The following is a 20,972-nucleotide window of genomic DNA, read 5'->3' as shown; positions in this document are numbered from 1 at the left end:
TATGGTTGAGAATGGGTTTATTGGAGAAATGGAGTACTATGGGAGAAAACTGAGCATTGTGATAGAAGCAGGGTATTATGGGAAGCTAGGAACAGACTAAGCTGGTTTAGAGCATCTAAACCAGGGGTCCCCAAACTTTTTACACAGGGGGCCAGTTCACTGTCCCTCAGACCGTTGGAGGGCCGGACTATAAAAAAAAAACTATGAACAAATCCCTATGCACACTGCACATATCTTATTTTAAAGTAAAATAACAAAACAAGAACAAAAACAATATTTAAAATAAAGAACAAGTAAATTTAAATCAACAAACTGACCAGTATTTCAATGGGAACTATGGGCCTGCTTTTGGCTAATGAGATGGTCAATGTGCTCCTCTCACTGACCACCAACGAAAGAGGTGCCCCTTCTGGAAGTGCGGCGGGGGCCAGATAAATGGCCTCAGGGGGCCGCATGCGGCCCGCGGGCTGTAGTTTGGGGACTCCTGATCTAAACTGTCCCAATGCCCAAAGGGCATATAAAAAGTCTGGGGTTCAAGCCAAATATCAATGTGTAAGACCACAGAAATGCATGCTGCTAATGATTTATTCATTTGACGAGTATTAATTGTACACTGTGTGCTGAGCACCATTTAAGAGGCATATAACTTTCTAGGTTACTAAAATTATGGGGGCACTTTTTCAATTAAAAAACAATTGGTGATTTATATTAAAAACCTATAGCGGGGGCAATTTTTGCTATAAGTTGTGAAACGTCAGAAAATAATCAGGAGACATAATTTTCTGCAGTGAATGTCTAGCCTTTTCTGTTAGTGTGTCCCTGTAACTTGGCAGCCTGGAGTTGACTAAGCACGGTGCGGCAGTTTGTGAAGTGCCGGCCCCGTCATTTCCAAGCATGTTGAGATAAAAACACACCCACAGGTGAACCTCATACGGTGTAAAGAAACCACATTTTACATCTTGAAAACTGCAGAATCCTGCCATGGATTCTCTATTTGAACTCCCTTTGGTTTATTTTGGGGCTCTTCAGCTTTTCATTTAATTTGGTGGCACTTTGAGAGTGACATCCTGGAGCTCGACTTCTTGGTTGTTAGAGAACTAGAAATCTCATCTCCAAAGAGCACTTGGGCTTTCTAGCAATGCAAGAACCGCCACCGTTCCCGGACAACCTGCTCATGAGCAAATGACACCTGCTCATATTTTTATCACGAAAAGGAAATTGAAACTTGTGAACGTCTGCTCTAAGAACCTGATTTGAGGTTTGTTCTCTTTGAACTTCAATATCCCTGAATACTATGGCAGATTCTGATGAAAGCTTTTTCCTATAAATCAAACACAGATAGGCTCGCCTTAAGGAAGCCGGTACCATGTCCCAAAGCGAGGCTCTCCGCCTGCTCTCCACAGGAACTGCCCACTAAAAAGTCTCAACTGAAGCGGTTCCCACTCAGCAGAAGGTGATTCTGTCCCCCTCTCCCCAGGGAACCTTGGACAATGTGCAGGCATTTTTTGGATGTCACAACTTGGGGAGGTTGCTACTGGCATCTAGTGAGTAGAAGTGCCACAGATGCCGCTGCTACAAATCCTACAATGCACAGAACAGCCCCCACAACCCCCCAATAGCTGTCAATCCCAGCCTGAAAGGCCAATAGTGCCACAGTGGAGAAGCCCTGCTCTAGCGGACACTCAGAAAGCAAGACATCACAGCCAGGGAACCGGGAAACCTTTCCCAGGGAGTGATTCCCAAAAGGTGGCCCTAGTCACTGGAGAAGAGCAGGGACTCTGGGCCAGGACGCCTGGGTTTCAACTCCCCGGGCCGTCACCTACTGGCTGCATGCCTCCTTGCACCTTTCTCCCCCTCTCTAAGCCTCATTTTTCTCCTCTACAATAATAGGACCTTCCACACACGGCAGTTATGGGGGCTTTAAATGGGTTAATAATCCTGCCGCGTTTGGAACAGTGCCAGGTCTACAGAGCCCACGATATAAGTGTGCATTTCCTAAGTGGCTTTGCTGATCTCTGCTAAAATAGGTTTCAGGGCTTAGAAAAGGTTATGGGCAGTACAGCAACAGCTTCAGATTCTGAACTGCCGCGGCAAGAATGAATGAGTCGATTTCATCCGACAACAGTGTTCTTTCTTTCTAGTTCATCAACACTAATCAGAAAGCCACTGAGTAGAGGAGCCCCCTTCCCGGTGGGCTCAGCCCAGTGAGCGCTTAGTCCGCGTCCTCCCCAGTTTCTTTCCCTCCTTCCCCAGCAAAACTAGCGACTGACAATCAGTTGGCGCCATTCGGAGAGAGTGGGAAACACAAAAGTGCACAGACACAGAACCCACCCAGCCACAGACAGTCCCTCACACAGCCGGCCCCACGGTAGATGTCTGCAGACCACGAAGCCAGAACACACCCATGGGACTGCGCGCAGAGCCTCCCTCCTCCCGGACCCGGACCCGCAGGACGCGGTCGGGTGGGGTGCCGCGGACGCACAGGGAGCTGGAGCGAAGCCCGTGGGCGCTCCGGGAACTGACATCCTCGTAAAGTCCTGGCTAAGCAGGCACACACCGGCGCGTGGGGACAAAGAGTAGGGGTCCCGTGGGGAGCGATCGCCAGTCACTAACCTGGCCGCGTTCCCTAACCCACCTGCCACCCAGGGGAGCAGCAGAGGGAGCGCAAAGGCCCAGGGCCACGGCATCTTTGTGCAGGGGTACCCCTTGTTGCCGCTGTCGCCGGCCGCTCCTCCTCCTGTTCCTGGGAGGGTGCGGGACCTGGGCGCAGCGGGGCTGCTACCTCCTCTCTCCTCGGCTGGCTGCTCGGGGCCTCCGAGCTCCTCGCGCAGTCCTGCGGGGCTCGGAGGGAGGCCGGGCCTGGGGCTGGGGCGCTCTCGGCCCCTGGAGAGCTGGGGGCGCCCTGGGCGGGACGCAGCAGCTCCTCTGCGGGTGAAGTGGGATCGGTGCGCCAGCACATCTGGCTGGGAGCCGCCTCCAGCCCCACCCGCGCATCCTCCGTGCAGCGTTCGCCAAGAACCCTACCCCACGCTCAGTTCACTTCACTAGGCGTATCCAGGCTCTTTCAGACACGGGCAGCTTTCAGTGGCAGCTGAGCTCTGGGACTTACCTTGGTTGCGGAGTCAAAGCAGGAACCAAGGACGACAGTTGAGAATGACACTTCTGTGTAGACTTTCACACTCTGCGGAGTTTTCTTCCACAAACCACAAATCATGGGCTGCTAGAGCTGGAAAGTCAAGTCCTGTGCAAACCCTTCTTTGACAAGTGTCCTGCCACACTCACTTGCGACAGATTACTTATATGGAGACAGCAGGTGATACAGTAATATAGTAACCAGTGCAGAAATTCATGGCAGAAACTCAAGGAGGATGAGATACAGGTGAAACAGAGTACCTGACCAATTTGTAGACCTATAGCTTAGAGCAAAGCTACTCGGACAAGCCTAGTGTGTAGCAGCTGAGGTCAGCGGTGCGGGCCGAGCTACCCAGGCTTATTGGGATGGTTTGTTACGCACGCTACAGCTGACATGCCTATGACCTGGTGTAGACACAAAGAACATGGAGAAAGAGGAGGTTTGTCTTGATTATAAGCTTCATTCATGGTTTTATAATGGGTTTGTGAAACCTGAGGGGGAAAGACACCTACTACGAAGGGCTCCTGGTGGCTAAATGAGCTCAAATTAAAAAAAAAAAAAAAAAAAAAAAAAAAAAAAAAAAAAAAAAAAAAAAAAAAAGGAGCCCAGCAGCTATTTCTGCACAGGGGACTCTCACAGAAGCCACAACTCAGGGAGAAGCATTCCCTGAACTACCTGGCTGCACCGTATTTCTGCCAACTGAGCCAACCCTTATAAATGAGTTCTTGGAATCCTATTTCAACTAATAGGACGGTGGCTTTCCTCATCCAATTGGAGCTGCACAGCTCTAGCCAATCAGAGCAGCTCTGTTGTGATCAATTGCCTTTTGGACCAATCAAACTGTGAGAAATTGGAGTCCTCATGGCTGTACCAATCAGGGGTCAGGAGCGGGACTCGTGTCCATATAAGCCTGCTCTCCTCTGGTTTGGGGAGCACCTGTTCTGTGTCCACCAAGACTGAAGACGGAAACAATGGAGCAGAGCAAGCAGAACTGTCTAGCCTGAAAGGGGCCTGGCCCCAGGGCTGCCTCACAGCACTGCTATTTCACAATCGATCTGTTCCTTGGCTATGCTGTGCCACAACTGAACTGTTTGCACTGCACGCTGTAGTTTCCTTCTTCACTTCACTCCAAAGTGGGGATTCCTGTTGGCATTGAACTGGTGCCAATGACCATAGGTTGACAAGTTGATGCCATAATTCTAGCCAATGAAATGTGATAAGTGAGAATAAGGAAGGTTCTTGCCGCTGCAGCTTCCCGATTTATACTGGAGTTATCCTTGCTGATGTAAGCCGTGTTCAGTTTCATCTTCTGTTTTACAGTTGAAAACATCCTAATGGATTCAATATCCCTGGTTAGTAACCAGTTAGGCCACTGAGCTGTTCATAGTCAACAGTGACAGGTCTTTGTCCTAAACATTTTATAGTCACCATCTTGAACACCGCCCCTTCCTCATCTTATTTCCTTGCGGTTCAGCTGTGAACTGAGTCTCATGAATAAGGTAACAAGATGACCTTGTCAAGGCCGTTTGAACTCTTCATACCATAACCAGTTTTATTTACTGAAAATAGTAAAGTTGAAAGGAAAGAATATAAGGCATGAACTGTATACCTGCCAATATCCTAAAGCAGATGGAATAGAAAGTTTGTCTTGGTGTGGGTTTGCCCACAGCAGACCCTGAGGCAAGGGTTGGAGTGGCAGCAGTTTGTTCTGGAAGAGCACAGAGCCCTGGCAGGGGAGAGAGGGAGTGAATACAGGGACGGAAGGCAAACAATAGCAGGTGTGTATCAAGGTATCATTGGGGGACTGCAGCTTCGTGCTGCTGGGCACCTCCCAGAGAGCCAGCCTACAACATGCGTCTTCCCGTGATCTCACCTGAAAGGCCAGGGGGCTGAGGTATTTAGACACCATCTCCAGTTAGGCATTGCCTGAAGGCTTCCACCAGAGTGCTGATCCTAGGACCTCCGGCACCGCTGAGGCCAGAGAAAATCCCTGCTGCTGACTGCTGATGTGCCGCTGGCGCTGCCCAGCCTGGAGGAGAAGGGTGGGGCTTCACACTGGCTGCCCCCTAATGACTAGCAACTGAATCGAATACAAAACTATGGTTGTGGCCATGCCACCTCTTCCTAACCATTCAGATCCCAATCACTTTGTCCTCCAAATACACTCTTATTCAAAAAAAGTCCTAATAAAACGTGATCAGCCTAGAATGTGGGAGACAACCTGCTTTCTTAGCCCCAAGTTATAAAGGGTCGGAGTAGCATCTTGTATAACATTTATCTGTCACAATCTAGTTTTGCTTTCAGCATTTTGACGCTGTTTCTGCTCTTTTATTTTATTTTATTTTTTTGCATAAGAGCTGACTTCCCTTTTGTAGGCTTGAAGGAGTCGATGAACATTATGAGAGGAAACTTCCAGAGGTCAAACGCTCCTCGGCCAACCACCTACTATTTCCTGGAGGACAAAAGTGGCACCAGGTAGTGTGAGGAACAGAGCAGGAACCTGGCAATGATGTGCTGCCAGGCTGGATATAAAAGTCGCCACACAGAGGCAGGTGTTTCTAATAATACGCCTGGCTTCGCTGACTTTGAAGAGAACTGCTCTGTAGTGGGCTCTACTCCATTCTAAAAAGGAAAACAATCTTTGATCAAAATTTCAGAAAATCATTCACACCCTTTACAGGGCTACATTTTGTTCTGCAAGTCTATTTCCACTTAGCCCCCGCATAGAACAGGTGTTATGGGATATTTTTGTGCTTTCTGAATATATGCACATAACAAACCTAGAAAACAGTTAACACTTAACGATGTGCCTGGCACTGATATCCAAAACTTATACTGAAATATCAGCACCAGAAGCAAAGCACTGTCAGAAGAAAGAGCTGGGTGGAAGGGTATCTAGGCCGGAGTTTTGAATTTCAACACAAATTACCTGGATGGGTTTTGTTAAAATGGTAATTCTGATTCTGTAGCTCTAGAATGAGGCCTGAGTCTTTTTTTTTTACAGAGACAGAAAGAGAGTCAGAGAGAGGGATAGACAAGGACAGACAGACAAGAACAGAGAGATGAGAAGCATCAATCATCAGTTTTTCGTTGTGACACCTTAGTTGTTCATTGATTGCTTTCTCATATGTGCCTTGACCGCGGGCCTTCAGCAGACCGAGTAACCCCTTGCTCGAGCCAGTGACCTTGGGTCCAAGCTGGTGAGCTTTTGTCTCTGTGTTTCCATCATGTAGTCTTCACCCTCAAACTGCCCTGTGCTAGGCAGTGGGGATCACTGGGTGGAGATGTGTCTACCAGACAGTTGCTGGTTTTTGTTTCTCCCTAGTGACCTGGGCTGGACAACTTAACATGTAGTTTTTAGAATGTTTTTTCTTCTTTAACATAATGAGAATCACCTCTTGGGGAGAATCACTAAGGTGGAAATGAAAGAGAAATAAAATGACACCATGATTCATTTCCCCTCTTAGAACTCTCCACTTTCTCCTTGAGGAAGAAAAAGAAATTGATATTTGTGGATGATTACAACAGGCTAGACATTTTATAGAGAGTAGTTTTATTTACTCTTGACAACATCTATAAGATAGATATTACTACACCATTTTTCTGGCGAAGAATGTAAAGTTTAGAGCAGTTAGCTATCTCGTCGTAGGTCATCTATCAATGTAATAGAAAAGAACATGTATTCTGAAGTCAGATCCCACCAGAGATTAATTTTGCCACCAGATTTCATTCCTCATAGCAGATTCATAACCTAGTGATGGAGGGCTGCAGTCAGCTCACCACCAGAAACAGTGAATAACATTTCTGCGTAGGGAAGTATGTTCTGGTGAGAAACAACATGGTTTTCATCTGATTTTCGAGGCTATGACCCTTTAAATGTCACTGTTATATAGAAAAGTCCCCTTGCCGTGAATGAAATCTCATTGTCTGAATGGTAGCTTCCTTGACTTTTACCAAATTCTTAAGTTTCCAACTTAAGGCCCTCAGTCATCAGGGGTTTTCTTTTTGGGTCTGTTGGGAGTAGGTATGGCTTGAGTCCAACCTGTGTACTTCTTTCTTGTTTCATGTGTAAATATCCTTTGCTATTTTCCTGTTCATAATTGAAGGTAATAATAACCTGGCATACCCATGCAAGGCATGTCTATTTATTTTTTCCTCTATAAAGCCTATATAATGATTTATAAGAACTAAACCCAGGCAACTCAGTTTAGACGGGCGTTAAAAATAAAGACTCTAATTCAAAGTCACTCCAAAGTAATTTGGGAAAATTTGGTTAAGAAACGTTCTGTGGATTATAAATTTACAACTACATTTTTAATCCCTCTTTTTAAAGAATAAAAATAGCAAAACTTTCTAAAACATTTTTTTTCTTTTTTACATGTATACCTCTGTATTTTCAAAAAGTTCTCATGCATGGTTTACAGACTTATTCATGCCTTTAACAAACATCTGTTGTATCCATGCCAGTCATGTGCTGGACACTGAGTTTGACTGGGATAGAAAAATGAATGGGACACAATCCATTTCCCTGGGTGACAGAAATGTAAGTATATTATTAGAATTAACGACATAAGTGGTAATGGAAGTACCTCACAGTGCTATGGAAATAAGAAAGGAAGAAGAGAAATTCTTTGTGTTCTATACATATAAGTGATTGTCCCTGTTTTATTTCTACTTTCATGAATCATTTTATAAAATGATTTCTAGATGGGAAGATTTTTATAAAATAGAAAATCTTGCAAATTGTATTTGTGCAGATAACAACTTGCCCCAAACCACATTGTGAAGACCCACAGCTCTGCTACTTTTGGGTGAGGCAGCATTGTTTGGTAACAAGAGCCCAGGACTGGAAACGAGGAGAATCAGGGTATAGTTCAGGGTTCTACCAACTAACTTCACCTTGGAGCAGCCAGTTCACCTCTTTGGGCAGCCTTCCTACATCTAGCCCATGCTTGCAGAAGGTTCTGGATCCTCAAGTGTCTTTCTCCAAAGTTATGTGATTCCAACACTTCCTTTGTCAGGAAGGTAGGGGGGAAAATCGACTATCACCCAAAGACTGCATTTGAAATTGCAAAGCTGAGTTAATTTCAGCAAATAAGGAATTTTGTTTCAATGAAGAAACGGGCAGATAAACGAGTAGATGACCTGTTTCTTCCACTGCAGCTAAGATCCAGCCTGCTTTGTTTCTCGCTCTGATCGCACACACTCTGGTAGAACCTGCACACATATTCGGTAGTTTCTTCCTTTCCCATTGGTGCCAGGCACCATGCTTGGTGTCGGTGGTAGAATGTTCAGAGTGTCTAGTATCAATTGACATCATGTGTCATCATCATCAGTGTCCCCAATTATTATGACTACCTAAAGCCCACTGCACATTTCCAAAACACCCTCACGGGTGGTAGCATCCTGTCGTGAAGCACTGGACTAATTTGATGGGCTTTGTCCTGTGGGAGCCCTGGGGGGACTTTAAACAAGACACTGACACAATATATGGTCATATGTGAGTTTGAGAGCACTGAGGCTTCTGCATAAAGGAGGGATTGGGCCCTGGATGGGTGGTTCTGTGGATTGTGTTGACCTGGCGCAACAGAGGTCATGGGTTTGATCCCTGGTTGGGGCACACACAAAAAGCAATCAATGCACAACTAAGTGGAACAACAAGCTTCTCTCTCTCTCATTCTGCCCTTATCTACCTGTTAGACATATTTTATATTTTTTTAACTTTTATTTATTAATTTTAAATAGAGGAAGAGAGAGAGAGAGAGAGAGAGAGAGAGAGGGAGAGAGAGAGAAAGAGAGACACGAACATTGGTCCAGCAACCTCTGTGCTTCAGGATGATGCTCTAACCTACTAAGCCATCCAATCAGGGCCCTCATAGACATATTTTAATCATTCATATAAAATATCCATGAAAGCCTGACCAGGCGGTGGCGCAGTGGATAGAGCGTCGGACTGGGATGCTGAGGACCCAGGTTTGAGATCCCGAGGTCTCCAGATGAGAGCTCATCTGGTTTGAGCAAAAGTTCACCAGCTTGGACTCAAGGTCACTGGCTTGAGCAAGGGGTCACTCAGTCTGCTGAAGGCCCGCGGTCAAGGCACATATGAGAAAGCAATCAATGAAAAACTAAAGTGTCACAATATACAACGAAAAACTAATGATTGATGTTTCTCATCTCTCTCTGTTCCTATCTGTCTGTCCCTGTCTATCCCTCTCTGTTTCTGTAAAAAAAAAAATCTCCATGAAAACTGGGACTGTGTCTCTTTGCTCACCTTTGCATCCCTAACGCCTGGCAAAGTGGCGCATAGTAGGTGCTTGATAAATGAATGAATGAATAGATGAGTGAATAAGTATTCACTGAATGGATGAGACAAAAATGAACATCATGTAGCAAAACATGGCCACTATTATTATAATATACATCTCCTACTGACATGTTTGTATTTCCCAAGACCTGCACCACCTTCCTAGAGTTTTGTACCCTCAGACTGCCACTTCTAGGGTGCCCTGTCCTTTCACCCCTATTTCCCAGGCCTCTGTCTCTCAGGTGGCATTCCTGTCTGTATCAGCCCTCCTGGTTAGGATCCAGCCTGCAAACAAGATGTGGCAGGGAATGGCTAGATGTACACCCAAGATTTTTTCTTCCTAGTATACAGCTAGACTATATGTCCTTGACTCCAGGTATTGATATGGGTTTGGACCAATGGAATGAGCCAGAAGTGAAGAATACTATGTCCAGGCCTGGTGCCCTAACTCCCTATGGGACCCTCCCCTCGGGTTTTTCCTTTCTAGGTCACCCAGATGAACAAGATCCTGGGGAGGACGCTGAGGAGAACTTTGGGGGTAGTAGAGCCACAAACAAGATGGAAGGAACTGGGATCTCCAGGCTGTTGCTTGGAGGAAGGTGACAGGAGTTCCTGGCCAGCTGCATGAATGAGAAAGAAGCTCTTATTGTGTTGAGCCACTGAAGGGGTAGGGTTGTTTGCTCTTGCAGTTAAGCAACACTGACTATCACAAAAGAGAATCTGCCTCAGGTTAGCTTATGCAGAAAAGAAATTGACAGGGGAAATGCTGGGTGGCTAACAGAAATGGTAGGAAGGTTGAAGGGCTATTGGTCAAATAAGTTTGTAAATATGATGTATATGTTTGCTCGCTTATAGTTTGCATTGGGTGTGGGGGACAGGCTGTAAGCGGGCAGGGTCGTTATAGCCTAAGCCTCAATTTTAAGACTAAGCTTTTCCCCACACCCTTGACTGTTGCATGATAGGGGGTGGTGCACTCTCATGAGGAATCCCATTATGCCTCAGATAAGTGACTTTGTATCAGAGACTTCCTTGTTTGTATATTGGATTAAAGGTTTTGATTTCTACACTATAAAATGGGACAGAGGAGCCCATGCTAGAGGAGAGCAGAGAAAGGCCACGTGGAGGAGAGGAGAAGCAGCCAAGATGGCAGAGTGCTGAAGGAGAAGCCAGTTTGTGCAGAGTTTGTGCAGAGAAAAGAAGATGAGGAACAGAGGTGAATACGACTGGTGAAATAGAAACTTTGATTCTAGGAAACTCAGATAAGTTGGTGGCTTTGGGAGCCCTGAATGGAAAGGGAAGTGTTTTCCCACTATGTGTATTTCTTGCCTGCCAAGTACAAGCCAGGATTAAAGCTAATGGCCCACCAGTGCTTGGCTCCATTGTTTCATTACCATCTGTCCAAGTCAAATGTGAACCTGCATGGGCCAGGCGGCTGTGATGGTGGCTGTGGCTACTGGCTTTATAAGGGCCAGCTTGGTAAATGGACAGAAAACAAGAGAATGTAGGTGCTGGTCAAATAAGTTTGTAAATATAATATATAGGTTTTATAGGACATACTTGAGCTCACTCCATGCTCCCTGGAGCTTTAGCACAAGGGAATGCCCTTGTTGATCAAGCTACCCAAAAGAAAATTATTTGGAGCAACCATGACAGATCGAGCAATTCAGTCTCATACTATTCATCACCAGAACGCTGCAGCCCTGTGTAAACAGTTTCAACTTTCTCGGGAAGCAGCACAGCAGATTGGGAAATCCTGTCCAAGGGGTCCTATACTACAATCTGTCCCTTAATTTGGAGTTAACCCTCAAGGACCCCTATCAGGACAACTTTGGCAAATGGATGTTACTCATATACCTTCACTTGGCATACAGTCCTATGTCCACGTTACAGTGCAATCCTATTCTGGATTTATAGTAACCTCTGTCAGAACAGGAGAGGCTGCTAAGCATGTTATAGCTCATTGTCTGTATGCATTGTTCTATTATTGGATTTCCTAAACTGGTTAAACTGACAATGCTCCTGCATATGGAGCAAAAGCATTTACTGTATTTTGTCAAACTTTTCAAATTATGTGTATTTCTTACAATCTTTAAAGTCAAGGTATTATTAAAGTGTACCCAGCAAATATTTTTTTAAAGATTTTATTTATTCATTATAGAGAGGGGAGAGAGAGAGAGAGAGAAGGGGGGAGGAGCAAAAAGCATCAACTCCCTTATGTGCCTTGACCAGGCAAGCCCAGGGTTTTGAACCGGCAACCTCAGCGTTTCCAGTTTGAAACTTTATCCACTGTGCCACCACAGGTCAGGCCCCAGCAAATATTTTAAGGTCAATTTAAAAAATTTAAAAGGGGAGTCATATCCTGGAACTACTATGGGTCTACCATATCATGCTTTTTACTTAATAAATTTTAGATTTCTTTTGAATGCTGATGAACAGGAGATGCCAAATCTTTTTCTTATTTATTTATTTATTTATTTATTTATTTATATTTTTCTGAAGCTGGAAATGGGGAGGCAGTCAGACAGACTCCCGCATGCGCCCGACCGGGATCCACCCGGCACGCCCACCAGGGGGCGATGCTCTGCCCATCCGGGGCTTCACTTCTGTTGTGACCAGAGCCACTCTAGCGCCTGAGGCAGAGGTCATGGAGCCATCCCCAGCGCCCCGGCCATCCTTGCTCCAATGGAGCCTTGGCTGTGGGAGGGGAAGAGAGAGACAGAGAGGAAGGAGAGGGGGAGGGGTGGAAAAGCAGACAAGCACTTCTCCTGTGTGCCCTGGCCGGGAATCGAGCCCGGGACTTCTGCACGCCAGGCCGACGCTCTACCACTGAGCCAACCAGCCAGGGCCTCAAATCTTTTTCTCCTGCAAACTATTACCTTCTTTATTTGATCCAGCTAATAACACTGTTTTGTCTTTTTCCAAATAGCCCCAGATATATGGAAAAGATTTATATAGGTGGATGGGGATCCTCAAACCCCTCAGCGAGATCTTCTGAGCATGGCTTTTAAGATACCAAGAGGCAGAAAAAACCCAATAGAGATCAGGGGAACTACCAGCTTTTAGGATACACCCTTAAAGGCTCCAACGCCCCAAAGGGGTCTCATAGGATGCCATCTGGGTCCTGCTTCAATAGTGGAAAGGAAGGTCATTGAGCTAAAGCCTGCCAGACTTACATGCCTCTGCTGTGAGGAAACAGGGACACTAGACGGTAGGCTTCCCCCTCGCTCCTCTAAGGGAGGGTTCAGTCTCTTCCAGCCCTGCTCCAGCCACCTATGACCTAACCTTGCCCAGAATGCTGGGGTTTGCCACTGAAGGCTGAAGGTGCCCAGGGCCGTCGGCCCCATCTACAACACTGTGGACGAGCCTAGGGTATTTCTTCCAAGAAGCAGGTAAACTGATCTCATTTGCACAAGGGCCACTTAACTATGTGTTGCCTGAATAGTCAGGTTTTTTTATTCTTCCCTCAAAGATCTCTGTTGTGGGTGTTGATAGTCCTATTTTCTGCTGCTTTGTTTAATATATAGTGTTTCCTCTATTCCTCCTACCTCAATGCCCCACTCATATTTCAGGCTGGGACCTACTCCTAATTTAGAGCTCTCTTTCCCCCTTTTGCCAACTTCTATTATGAACCTACCTTTGCCACCCAGCTTAGTGTATCCCAAGGTTCTCTTTACCAAGCCACAGTCGCAGAGCTCCAGGGAAAAGCAACCTGGTCTCATCTCTCCAGGCAGAGGAGGACAGAAGCTCCATGTCCACACATGCTGCAGATGGCTTTTCCAGTCTACCTGAATCATTACCAGCTAGAAGCAGAGGTCATTGGGACTTGGACGTGAGCTGCAAAGTATAGAATTGTGACAACAATTCCAGTGCCATGCGGACTTTTCCTGGAGGTGGACTTTTCCTGGACTCCTGCTCCTTGTGACAGCTCCTAACAGACTGAACTGGGGTTGGGTTGCATTTATCAGGGACTTGGCATGGTGTTGGGGCCAACTTGGACTTGGTGAACTTGTTAAGGACACTACTCTTTTATGGATTCTTGCTGTATTGGCCAAGAGTTTGCTTAAAGGTTTTAATCACTGTAAAAAAAAAAAAAAAATAGAAGAGGCCTGACCTGTGGTGACACAGTGGATAAAGCGTCAACCTGGAAATGCTGAGGTCGCCGGTTCGAAACCCTGGGCTTGCCTGGTCAAGGCACATATGGGAGTTGATGCTTCCAGGTCCTCCCCACCTTCTCTCTCTGTCTCTCTCTCCTCTCTCTCTCCCTCTCTGTCTCTCTCTCTTCCTTTTTCTCTCCTCTCTAAAATGAATAAATAAAATAAAATTAAAAATTAAAAAAAAATCCTCAAGGGTTGTAACAGTTACAACTCTGTTTAAAAAAAAAAATAGAAGACTGGATAAAGAAGATGTGGCACATATACACCATGGTATACTATTCAGCCATAAGAAATGATGACATCGGATCACTTACAACAAAATGGTGGGATCTTGATAACATTATATGGAGTGAAATAAGTAAATCAGAAAAAAACAAGAACTGCAGGATTCCACACATTGGTGGGACATTAAAACGAGACAAAGAGACATGGACAAGAGTGTGGTGATTACGGGGGGCAGGGGGAGGGAAGGAGGGGGAGGGGGAGGAGGAAGGGCACAAAGAAAACTAGATAGAAGGTGACGGAGGACAATCTGACTTTGGGGGATGGGTATGCAACAGAATTGAATGACAAGATAACCTGGACATGTTTTCTTTGAATATATGTACCATGATTTATTGATCTCACCCCATTAAAATTAATAAAAATTTATTTATTAAAAAAAATAGCCTGACCTGTGGTGGCGCAGTGGATAAAGCGTCAACCTGGAAACACTGAGGTTGCCGGTTCAAAACCCTGGCTTGCCTGGTCAAGGCACATATTGGAGTTGATGCTTCCTGCTCCTCCCCCTTCTCTTTCTCTTTCTCTCTCTCTCTCTCTTTCTTTCTCTATCTCCCCCTCTCCTCTCTAAAAAAAAAAAATTTAAAAAAAATATATGTTTGCTTGCTTATAGTTTGCATTGGGTGTGGGGGACAGGCTGTAAGCAGGCAGGGTCGTTATACCCTAAGGCTTAGTTTTAAGACTAAGCCTTTCTCACCTTAAGTGACTTTGTGTCAGAGACTTCCTTGTTTGTATATTGGATTAAAAGTTTTGATTTCTACACTATAAAATGGAACAGACCGGGAGCTTGCTCTCTCTCGTTTCCTGAGATTAGCATTAGAGAGAGAGCAGAGGAAGGCCACGTGGAGGAGAGGAGAAGCAGCCAAGATGGTGGAATGCTGAAGGAGAAGCCAGTTTGTGCAGAGTTTATACAGAGAGAAGGAGATGGGGAACAGAAGTGAATAAGGCTAGTGAGCTAAAAATCTTTGATACTAGGTGTTGGGCAGATAAAATGTGTTATGCTCACTTTGTTAAAGAGGCCGTTGCTCAGGTGATATTAATGTGTGTTGGGGTGGGCTAAAGGCAGGCAGAATCCTTGTAGCCTGGGGCTTGGTTTTGGGATTAAGCCTTTCCTACCCTTTTTGGTGTAAGGTGGTACAATCCTATCATGCCTCAGAGAAGTGACTTTGTATTAAGAGACTTCCCTATTATGTATATTGGATTAAGGGTTTGGATTTCTACACTATAAAAGGGAGGCAGAACGGGACTCGGCTCTTGGTTCCTGAGGTTAGCATGAGAGAGCAGAGAAAGTAGAGCCAGCAGCGGAAGGAGGCCACATGGAGTAGGCCAGGAGAAGCAGCCAAGATGGCGGAGTACTGAGTGAGATGCCAGTCTGTGTAGAGTTTGTATCTGGGATAAGGACGGAGATGGGGAACTGAGGAGAATAAGGTTGGTGAGCTAGAAACCTTTGATTCTAGGAAACTCGGATAAGTCAGTGGCTTTGTGAGCACTGAATGTGATTGGGTTTTGGAGCCCAGTGTATGTTTTTACTTGCCCGCCGGGTGCAAGGTAGGATTAAAGGTTATGGCCCACCAGTTTTTGGCTCCATGGTTTCTTTACCGACTGTCCGAATCCAATGCGAACCTGCATGGGCCAGGCTGCTGTGATGGTGGCCCTGGCCTTGACTGCTGGCTTTACACTAGGAAACTTGGATAAGTCAGTAGCTTTGTGAGCACTGAATGAGTGGGTTTTGGAGCCCAGTCTGTGTTTTTACTTGCCCGCTGGGTGCAAGCTAGGATTAAAGCTAATGGCTCACCAGTTCATGGCTCCATTGTTTCATTACCATCTGTCCGAATCTAATGCGAACCTGGATGGGCCAGGCAGCTGTGATGGTGGCTGCAGCTATTGGCTTTACATATGGGAAATGTCCACATAGGCAAATACAGAGGCACTATAAAATAGGGGCAGCCAGTCTACCTGAATCATTACCAGCTAGAAGCAGCGGTCATTGGGACTTGGACATGAGCTGCAAAGTATAGAATGGTGACAACAATTCCAGCGCCATGCGGACTTTTCCTGTGGGGAACTTTCCTGGACTCCTGCTCCCTGTGACAGCTCCTAACAGACTGAACTGTGGTTGGGTTGCATTTTTCAGGGATTTGGCATGGTGATGGGGCCAACTTGGACTTGGTGAACTTGTTAAGGACACTACTCTTTTAGGGATTCTTGCTGTATTGGCCAAGAGTTTGCTTAAAGGCTTTTAATCACTGTAAAAAAAAAAAAATAGAGGACTGGATGAAGAAGATGGGGCACATATACACCATGGTATACTATTCATCTAGGAGAAATGATGACATCGGATCACTTACAGCGGAATGGTGGAGTCTTGGTAGCATTGTGTGGGGTGAAATAAGCGAATCAGAAAAAAACAGGAACTGCAGGATTCCATACATTGGTGGGACATAAAAGCGAGACTAAGAGACATGGACAGGAGTGTGGTGGTTACAGGGGGTGGGGGGAGGGAAGGAGGGAGAGGGGGAGGGGGAGGGGTACAGAGAGAACTGGATGGAGGGTGGAGGAGGACGATCTCTCTTCGGGTGATGGTATGCAACAGAACTAAATGACAAGATAACCTGGAAATGTTTTCTTTGAATGTATGTACCCTGATTTATTGATGTTACCCCATTAAAATAAAAATTTATTTAAAAAAAAAAATAGGGGCAGAGCAGGATCTTGTTCTTTTAGTTCCTGAGAAAGCATTAGAGAGCAGAGAGCAGAGAAAGGCCACGTGGAGGAGGTCAGGAGAAGCAGCCAAGATGGCGGAGTGTTGAGTGAGCAGCCATTTTTTGCAGAGTTTGTGCAGGGAGAAGGAAGGAGATGGGGAACAGAGGTGAATAAGTCTGGTGAGCTAGAAACCTTTGATTCTAGGAAACTCGGATAAGTCAGTAGCTTTGTGAGCACTGAATGTGAGTGGGTTTTGGAGCCCAATGTGTGTTTTACTTGCCCGCCGGGTGCAAGCTAGGATTAAAGATGATGGCCCACCAGTTTTTGGCTCCGTTGTTTCTTTACCGACTGTCCGAATCCAATGCAAACCTGCATGGGCCGGGCTGCTGTGATGGTAGCCCTGGCTACTGTCTCTACATGTGCCTTGACTGTGGGCCTTCAGCAGACCGAGTAACCCCTTGCTCAAGCCAGCGACCTTGGGGTCAAGCTGGTGAGCTTTGCTCAAACCAGATGAGCCCGCGCTCAAGCTGGCGACTTCGGGGTCTCGAACCTGGGTGCTCCGCATCCCAGTCCAATGCTCTATCCACTGCACCACTGCCTGGTCTGGCTGACTTTGTTTTTATGATATAAAATTTCAGAGGTAGAAGAGAACTTTGAATGACCTGGGTCATTTTTACAAATATGAAACAGACTAGCTGTAATCACATTGAGCAAGTTAAATTTCTGTTTCTTTACTTCCTCAGCTGTAAAACAGAAAGATGCTACCTCCTAGGGTAATTGTGAACAAAAAATGACTTAATACAGGCCCAGCTGTCAGAACCGTGTTCAATTCCCTGGTCAGGGCACATACAGGAGCCGCTTGATGTTCCTGTCTCTCTCTCTCTCTCCGTGCTTCTCTCAAAAAAGCAAAAACAGACAACAACAACAAAAAGTTATTTGCCTGGCCTGTGGTTGCTCAGTGGATAGAGCATCAGCCTGGAATGCTGAGGTCTCAGAGGTAAAAAACCCTGGGCTTGCTTAGTCAAGGCACATGCAACAAGCAACAACTAAAGTGAAGCAACTATACTTTTTGCTTCCCCCTGTAAAATCAATAAATACAATCTTTAAAAAAAATGAAGGCTTGGCATGCTCCTCCCTTTGTGGGAGGAGCCTATGCCTTTCTTCCCTCTTAGGTGTGCATCTTCTAAGCTCGAAGGGTCTCCGCAAGACTTGCGACCAGGGGAGCAGTGGGCAGCGGCAGGCCCTCCTGGGGTTGTTGTAAGGTACCAAAAAGCTGCAAATTCATATTGATATCCTAGGAAGAAAAGGTCAGGCTTTCCTGTCCTTTCCTTGGAAAATGGGGGGAAAGGAATGTAAAAGTCTCCTGACTTACAAGGATGGCTAGGGTCATTTGGTTTTAAGTTCTCTGAAAGGATTAAGGTTAACTGAGAAACTTCTTCTCTTTCTATAGGAGGTAGAATTCACATACCACCTTGCTTTCATTGTAGTTCCTCCCTTTCCTGGTATCTTGAGAGTAAAATACCTCTAGGCTAGTGAGGGAAGAGGAACCCTGAAAGATTTGTTAATGTCTTTGGTTGTGTTACCTTGAAAGTCTTAACTGTTAATCTTGTTAACACAAATCTTGTTAAATGTTAATCTTGTTAATGATTATGTCACACTGTCATGCCTCCCCAACCTGTATATAGTCAAAGGGTATATAACCAGCCTCTGAAATATACTCAGGGTGCACAATTTGGGCCTGCTATGCCCCGTGTCAGCCATATGCGGCCAGCATATTTAACAAATTTCTTCCTTCAATAAAAGTCTTCAAAATTCATCTGAACTGGATGTCTCTATGTGGACTCAATGAAGTGAGGTACAGTGCCTTTCAGAATCTGGGATATGGTACTTTATAACAGGGTAATTCCCCAAACCTGTTTCCACGGCCCCCCTTCTCTGACTTTCCAGAGAGCCAAAGCAGCCCCACTTAGTCTCCTGTTGCTTCTCCTATCCTAAGCCCTTCCTAGTTTCACTGTCCCCAGCTTTAACAAACATACTCTCAAAAAAAAAAAAAAGATGAAAGCTTTAGAGTTTTGGCAGTAGGAACTGAGGGGAGAGGGTCAAAGGAAAAGAAACAAGAATTGTGGGTGAAGCAAGCAATGATGAAAACTGGGAATTGTGGGAAAGAATAGAGAATTGTGGGAGAAGCAGGGTATTATGGGAAAGCTAGGAATTATGGAAGAGATCAAGATTTTGGGAGAGAGAATGGAAAATTATGGGAGATAATGGACAATTATCAGCAAGAAGGAAGAATTGTGGGAACCTTCTCTCTGAGAAAAAGAATTGTAGGAGAGACAAAATTTTGAAAGTAACTGGAATTGCAGGACAGGATAGGAAGAAATGAGAATTGTGAGAAGAAATGTAAATCTGGGAGAGAATAGAGAATTGTGAGAAAATAAAATCAGAACTGTGTGGGTGAACAGAGAATTGTAAAGGAAAACAAGAAACTGTAAGAAAAGATCAGGAATTGTGGGAGAGCACAGCATTGTGAGAAGGACATGGAATTGTGGGATGGATTTAAAACTTTGGAAGATACAGGGACTTGTGGAAGAGAATGAAAAATTGTGAGGCAGATAAGAAAATTTGGGAGTGTTGGGCAGATAAAATGTATTATGCTCATTTTGTTAAGAATGGTGCTGCCCACGTGAGGCCTCGCCCAGGTGATATTAATGTGTGTTGAGAATCCTTGTAGCCTGGGGCTTGGTTTTGGGATTAAGCCTTTCCCACCCTTTTTGATGTGGGGTGGTACAATCCAATCATGCCTCAGAGAAGTGACTTTGTATTGGAGACTTCCCTATTTTGTATATTGGATTAAGGGTTTGGATTTCTACACTATAAAATAGGGACAGAGCAGGAGCTTGGGCTCTTGGTTCCTGGGATGATTAGCATGAGAGAGCAGAGGAGAGCAGAGAAAGGCCACGTGGAGGAGGCCAGGAGAAGCAGCCAAGATGGTGGAGTGCTGAGTGAGATGCCAGTTTGTGCAGTTTGTATCTGGGATAAGGAAGGAGATGGGGAACTGAGGAGAATAAGGCTGGTAAACTAGAAACCTTTGATTCTAGGAAACTCGGATAAGTCAGTGGCTTTGTGAGCACTGAATGTGAGTGGGTTTTGGAGCCCAGTGTATGTTTTTACTTGCCTGCTGGGTGCAAGCTAGGATTAAAGACTATGGCCCACCAGTTTGTGGCTCTGTTGTTTCTTTACCGACTGTCCGAATCCTATGTGAACCTGCATGGGCCGGGCGGCAGCTGTGATGGTGGCCCTGGCAGTGGCTGCTGGCTTTACAGGGAGAGATGGAGAAATGTGGGAAAGGATTGAAATTATGGGAGGGAATGGAGAATTGTGGAAAAGAATGAGGAATTCTGAGAGAGACAAAGCATTGTAGAAGCTGGGAGGGATACAAAAGCAACATTGATGAAAAAAGATGAACTGTAGGTTTGGACAAGTGACTCATTTGACCAGGCCCAGTAGCAAATGCAGGGTGTAAGTCAGAACTGCTGATTTAATTCTGTTAACGCCCTGCCAGCAGCACTTCCCACGTGGATCAGCAACCTCAGGCACTGCCTGTAGAGTCCAAGGTCTTAGGCTGGTTATTCCAGACCACCTGCATTCTCCTCTCCTCACAGGGCTTTTTCGGCCTCGTTTGGAAAGTTAGACACTGTCGGTTAGTGTCTCCTGGCTTTGTTATACCTGAGAATTGACCCTCAGGAGCCCTGAGGTGACATCGAATTTAGACGGTTGCAAGACATTCATTTTTCATGTTATTTTTGGTTGTCTGTCCAGAGATAAAAGATACATAGATGCTTTGTACTTTATTTTCCATTGAATGGTAGGAAGGAAATCTGCTCATTCATCAGGAAATGGCCCATTTATTATTTTCATTAATAAATGCAATGAGAGTGCTTAATTTAACTTGGAAGTGTTATAACTATAAATAATTAGCTTTGGACTGAAAAAAAAATCTTTGCTTGCCTCTGGCCAAGAGTTGATGGCTTCGTATTGCTGCATTTATACATCAGTGATTTCATAAGTGTTTATAATTATAACCAGGGAGATCTTCTGGACGGAATTCAGGACCCCTTCCCTTCTGGGCCTATAATACTTTCCATATGTTGGTTTAGCAATGTTATACCTCGCTGTTAGCAGCCTTTTCCCCCTTGAAAAGCCATCAGGTTTTAAAGACATTAGGGATGTTTTACTTTTTCAAGTAGGAAGAGCATCATAATGTTATAGTTACTTTCCCTTTGAGATATTTTTGTGCCTATACAAATATATAAACTCTACAAAGACTTTAACTGAAAGGTGACCATCATTGGAAACAAAAGTAGTTAAATTAATTCCCCTAGCAAAAATAGTCAGATTC

The 20,972-nt window shown here is 45.2% G+C and overlaps 1 protein-coding gene across 2 annotated transcripts in view; it reads right to left on the bottom strand.

Annotated features, from left to right (window-relative positions):
• EGFL6 (EGF like domain multiple 6) overlaps positions 1-2,931 on the bottom strand; it is a 55,609-nt gene extending 52,678 nt beyond the window's left edge. For both annotated transcript variants that reach the window (XM_066356549.1, XM_066356550.1), the window contains exon 1: positions 2,614-2,931. In XM_066356549.1, coding sequence (XP_066212646.1) covers positions 2,614-2,687 — 74 coding nt within the window. In that variant the 5' untranslated portion in view covers positions 2,688-2,931. The remainder of the gene's footprint in view (positions 1-2,613) is intronic.
• Positions 2,932-20,972: the final 18,041 nt, after the last annotated feature.

This window comes from Saccopteryx leptura, chromosome X, assembly GCF_036850995.1.
Source record: "Saccopteryx leptura isolate mSacLep1 chromosome X, mSacLep1_pri_phased_curated, whole genome shotgun sequence".
In the NCBI taxonomy this organism is placed as follows: Eukaryota; Metazoa; Chordata; class Mammalia; order Chiroptera; family Emballonuridae; genus Saccopteryx; species Saccopteryx leptura.
This window is presented reverse-complemented; position numbering and strand designations above follow the sequence as displayed.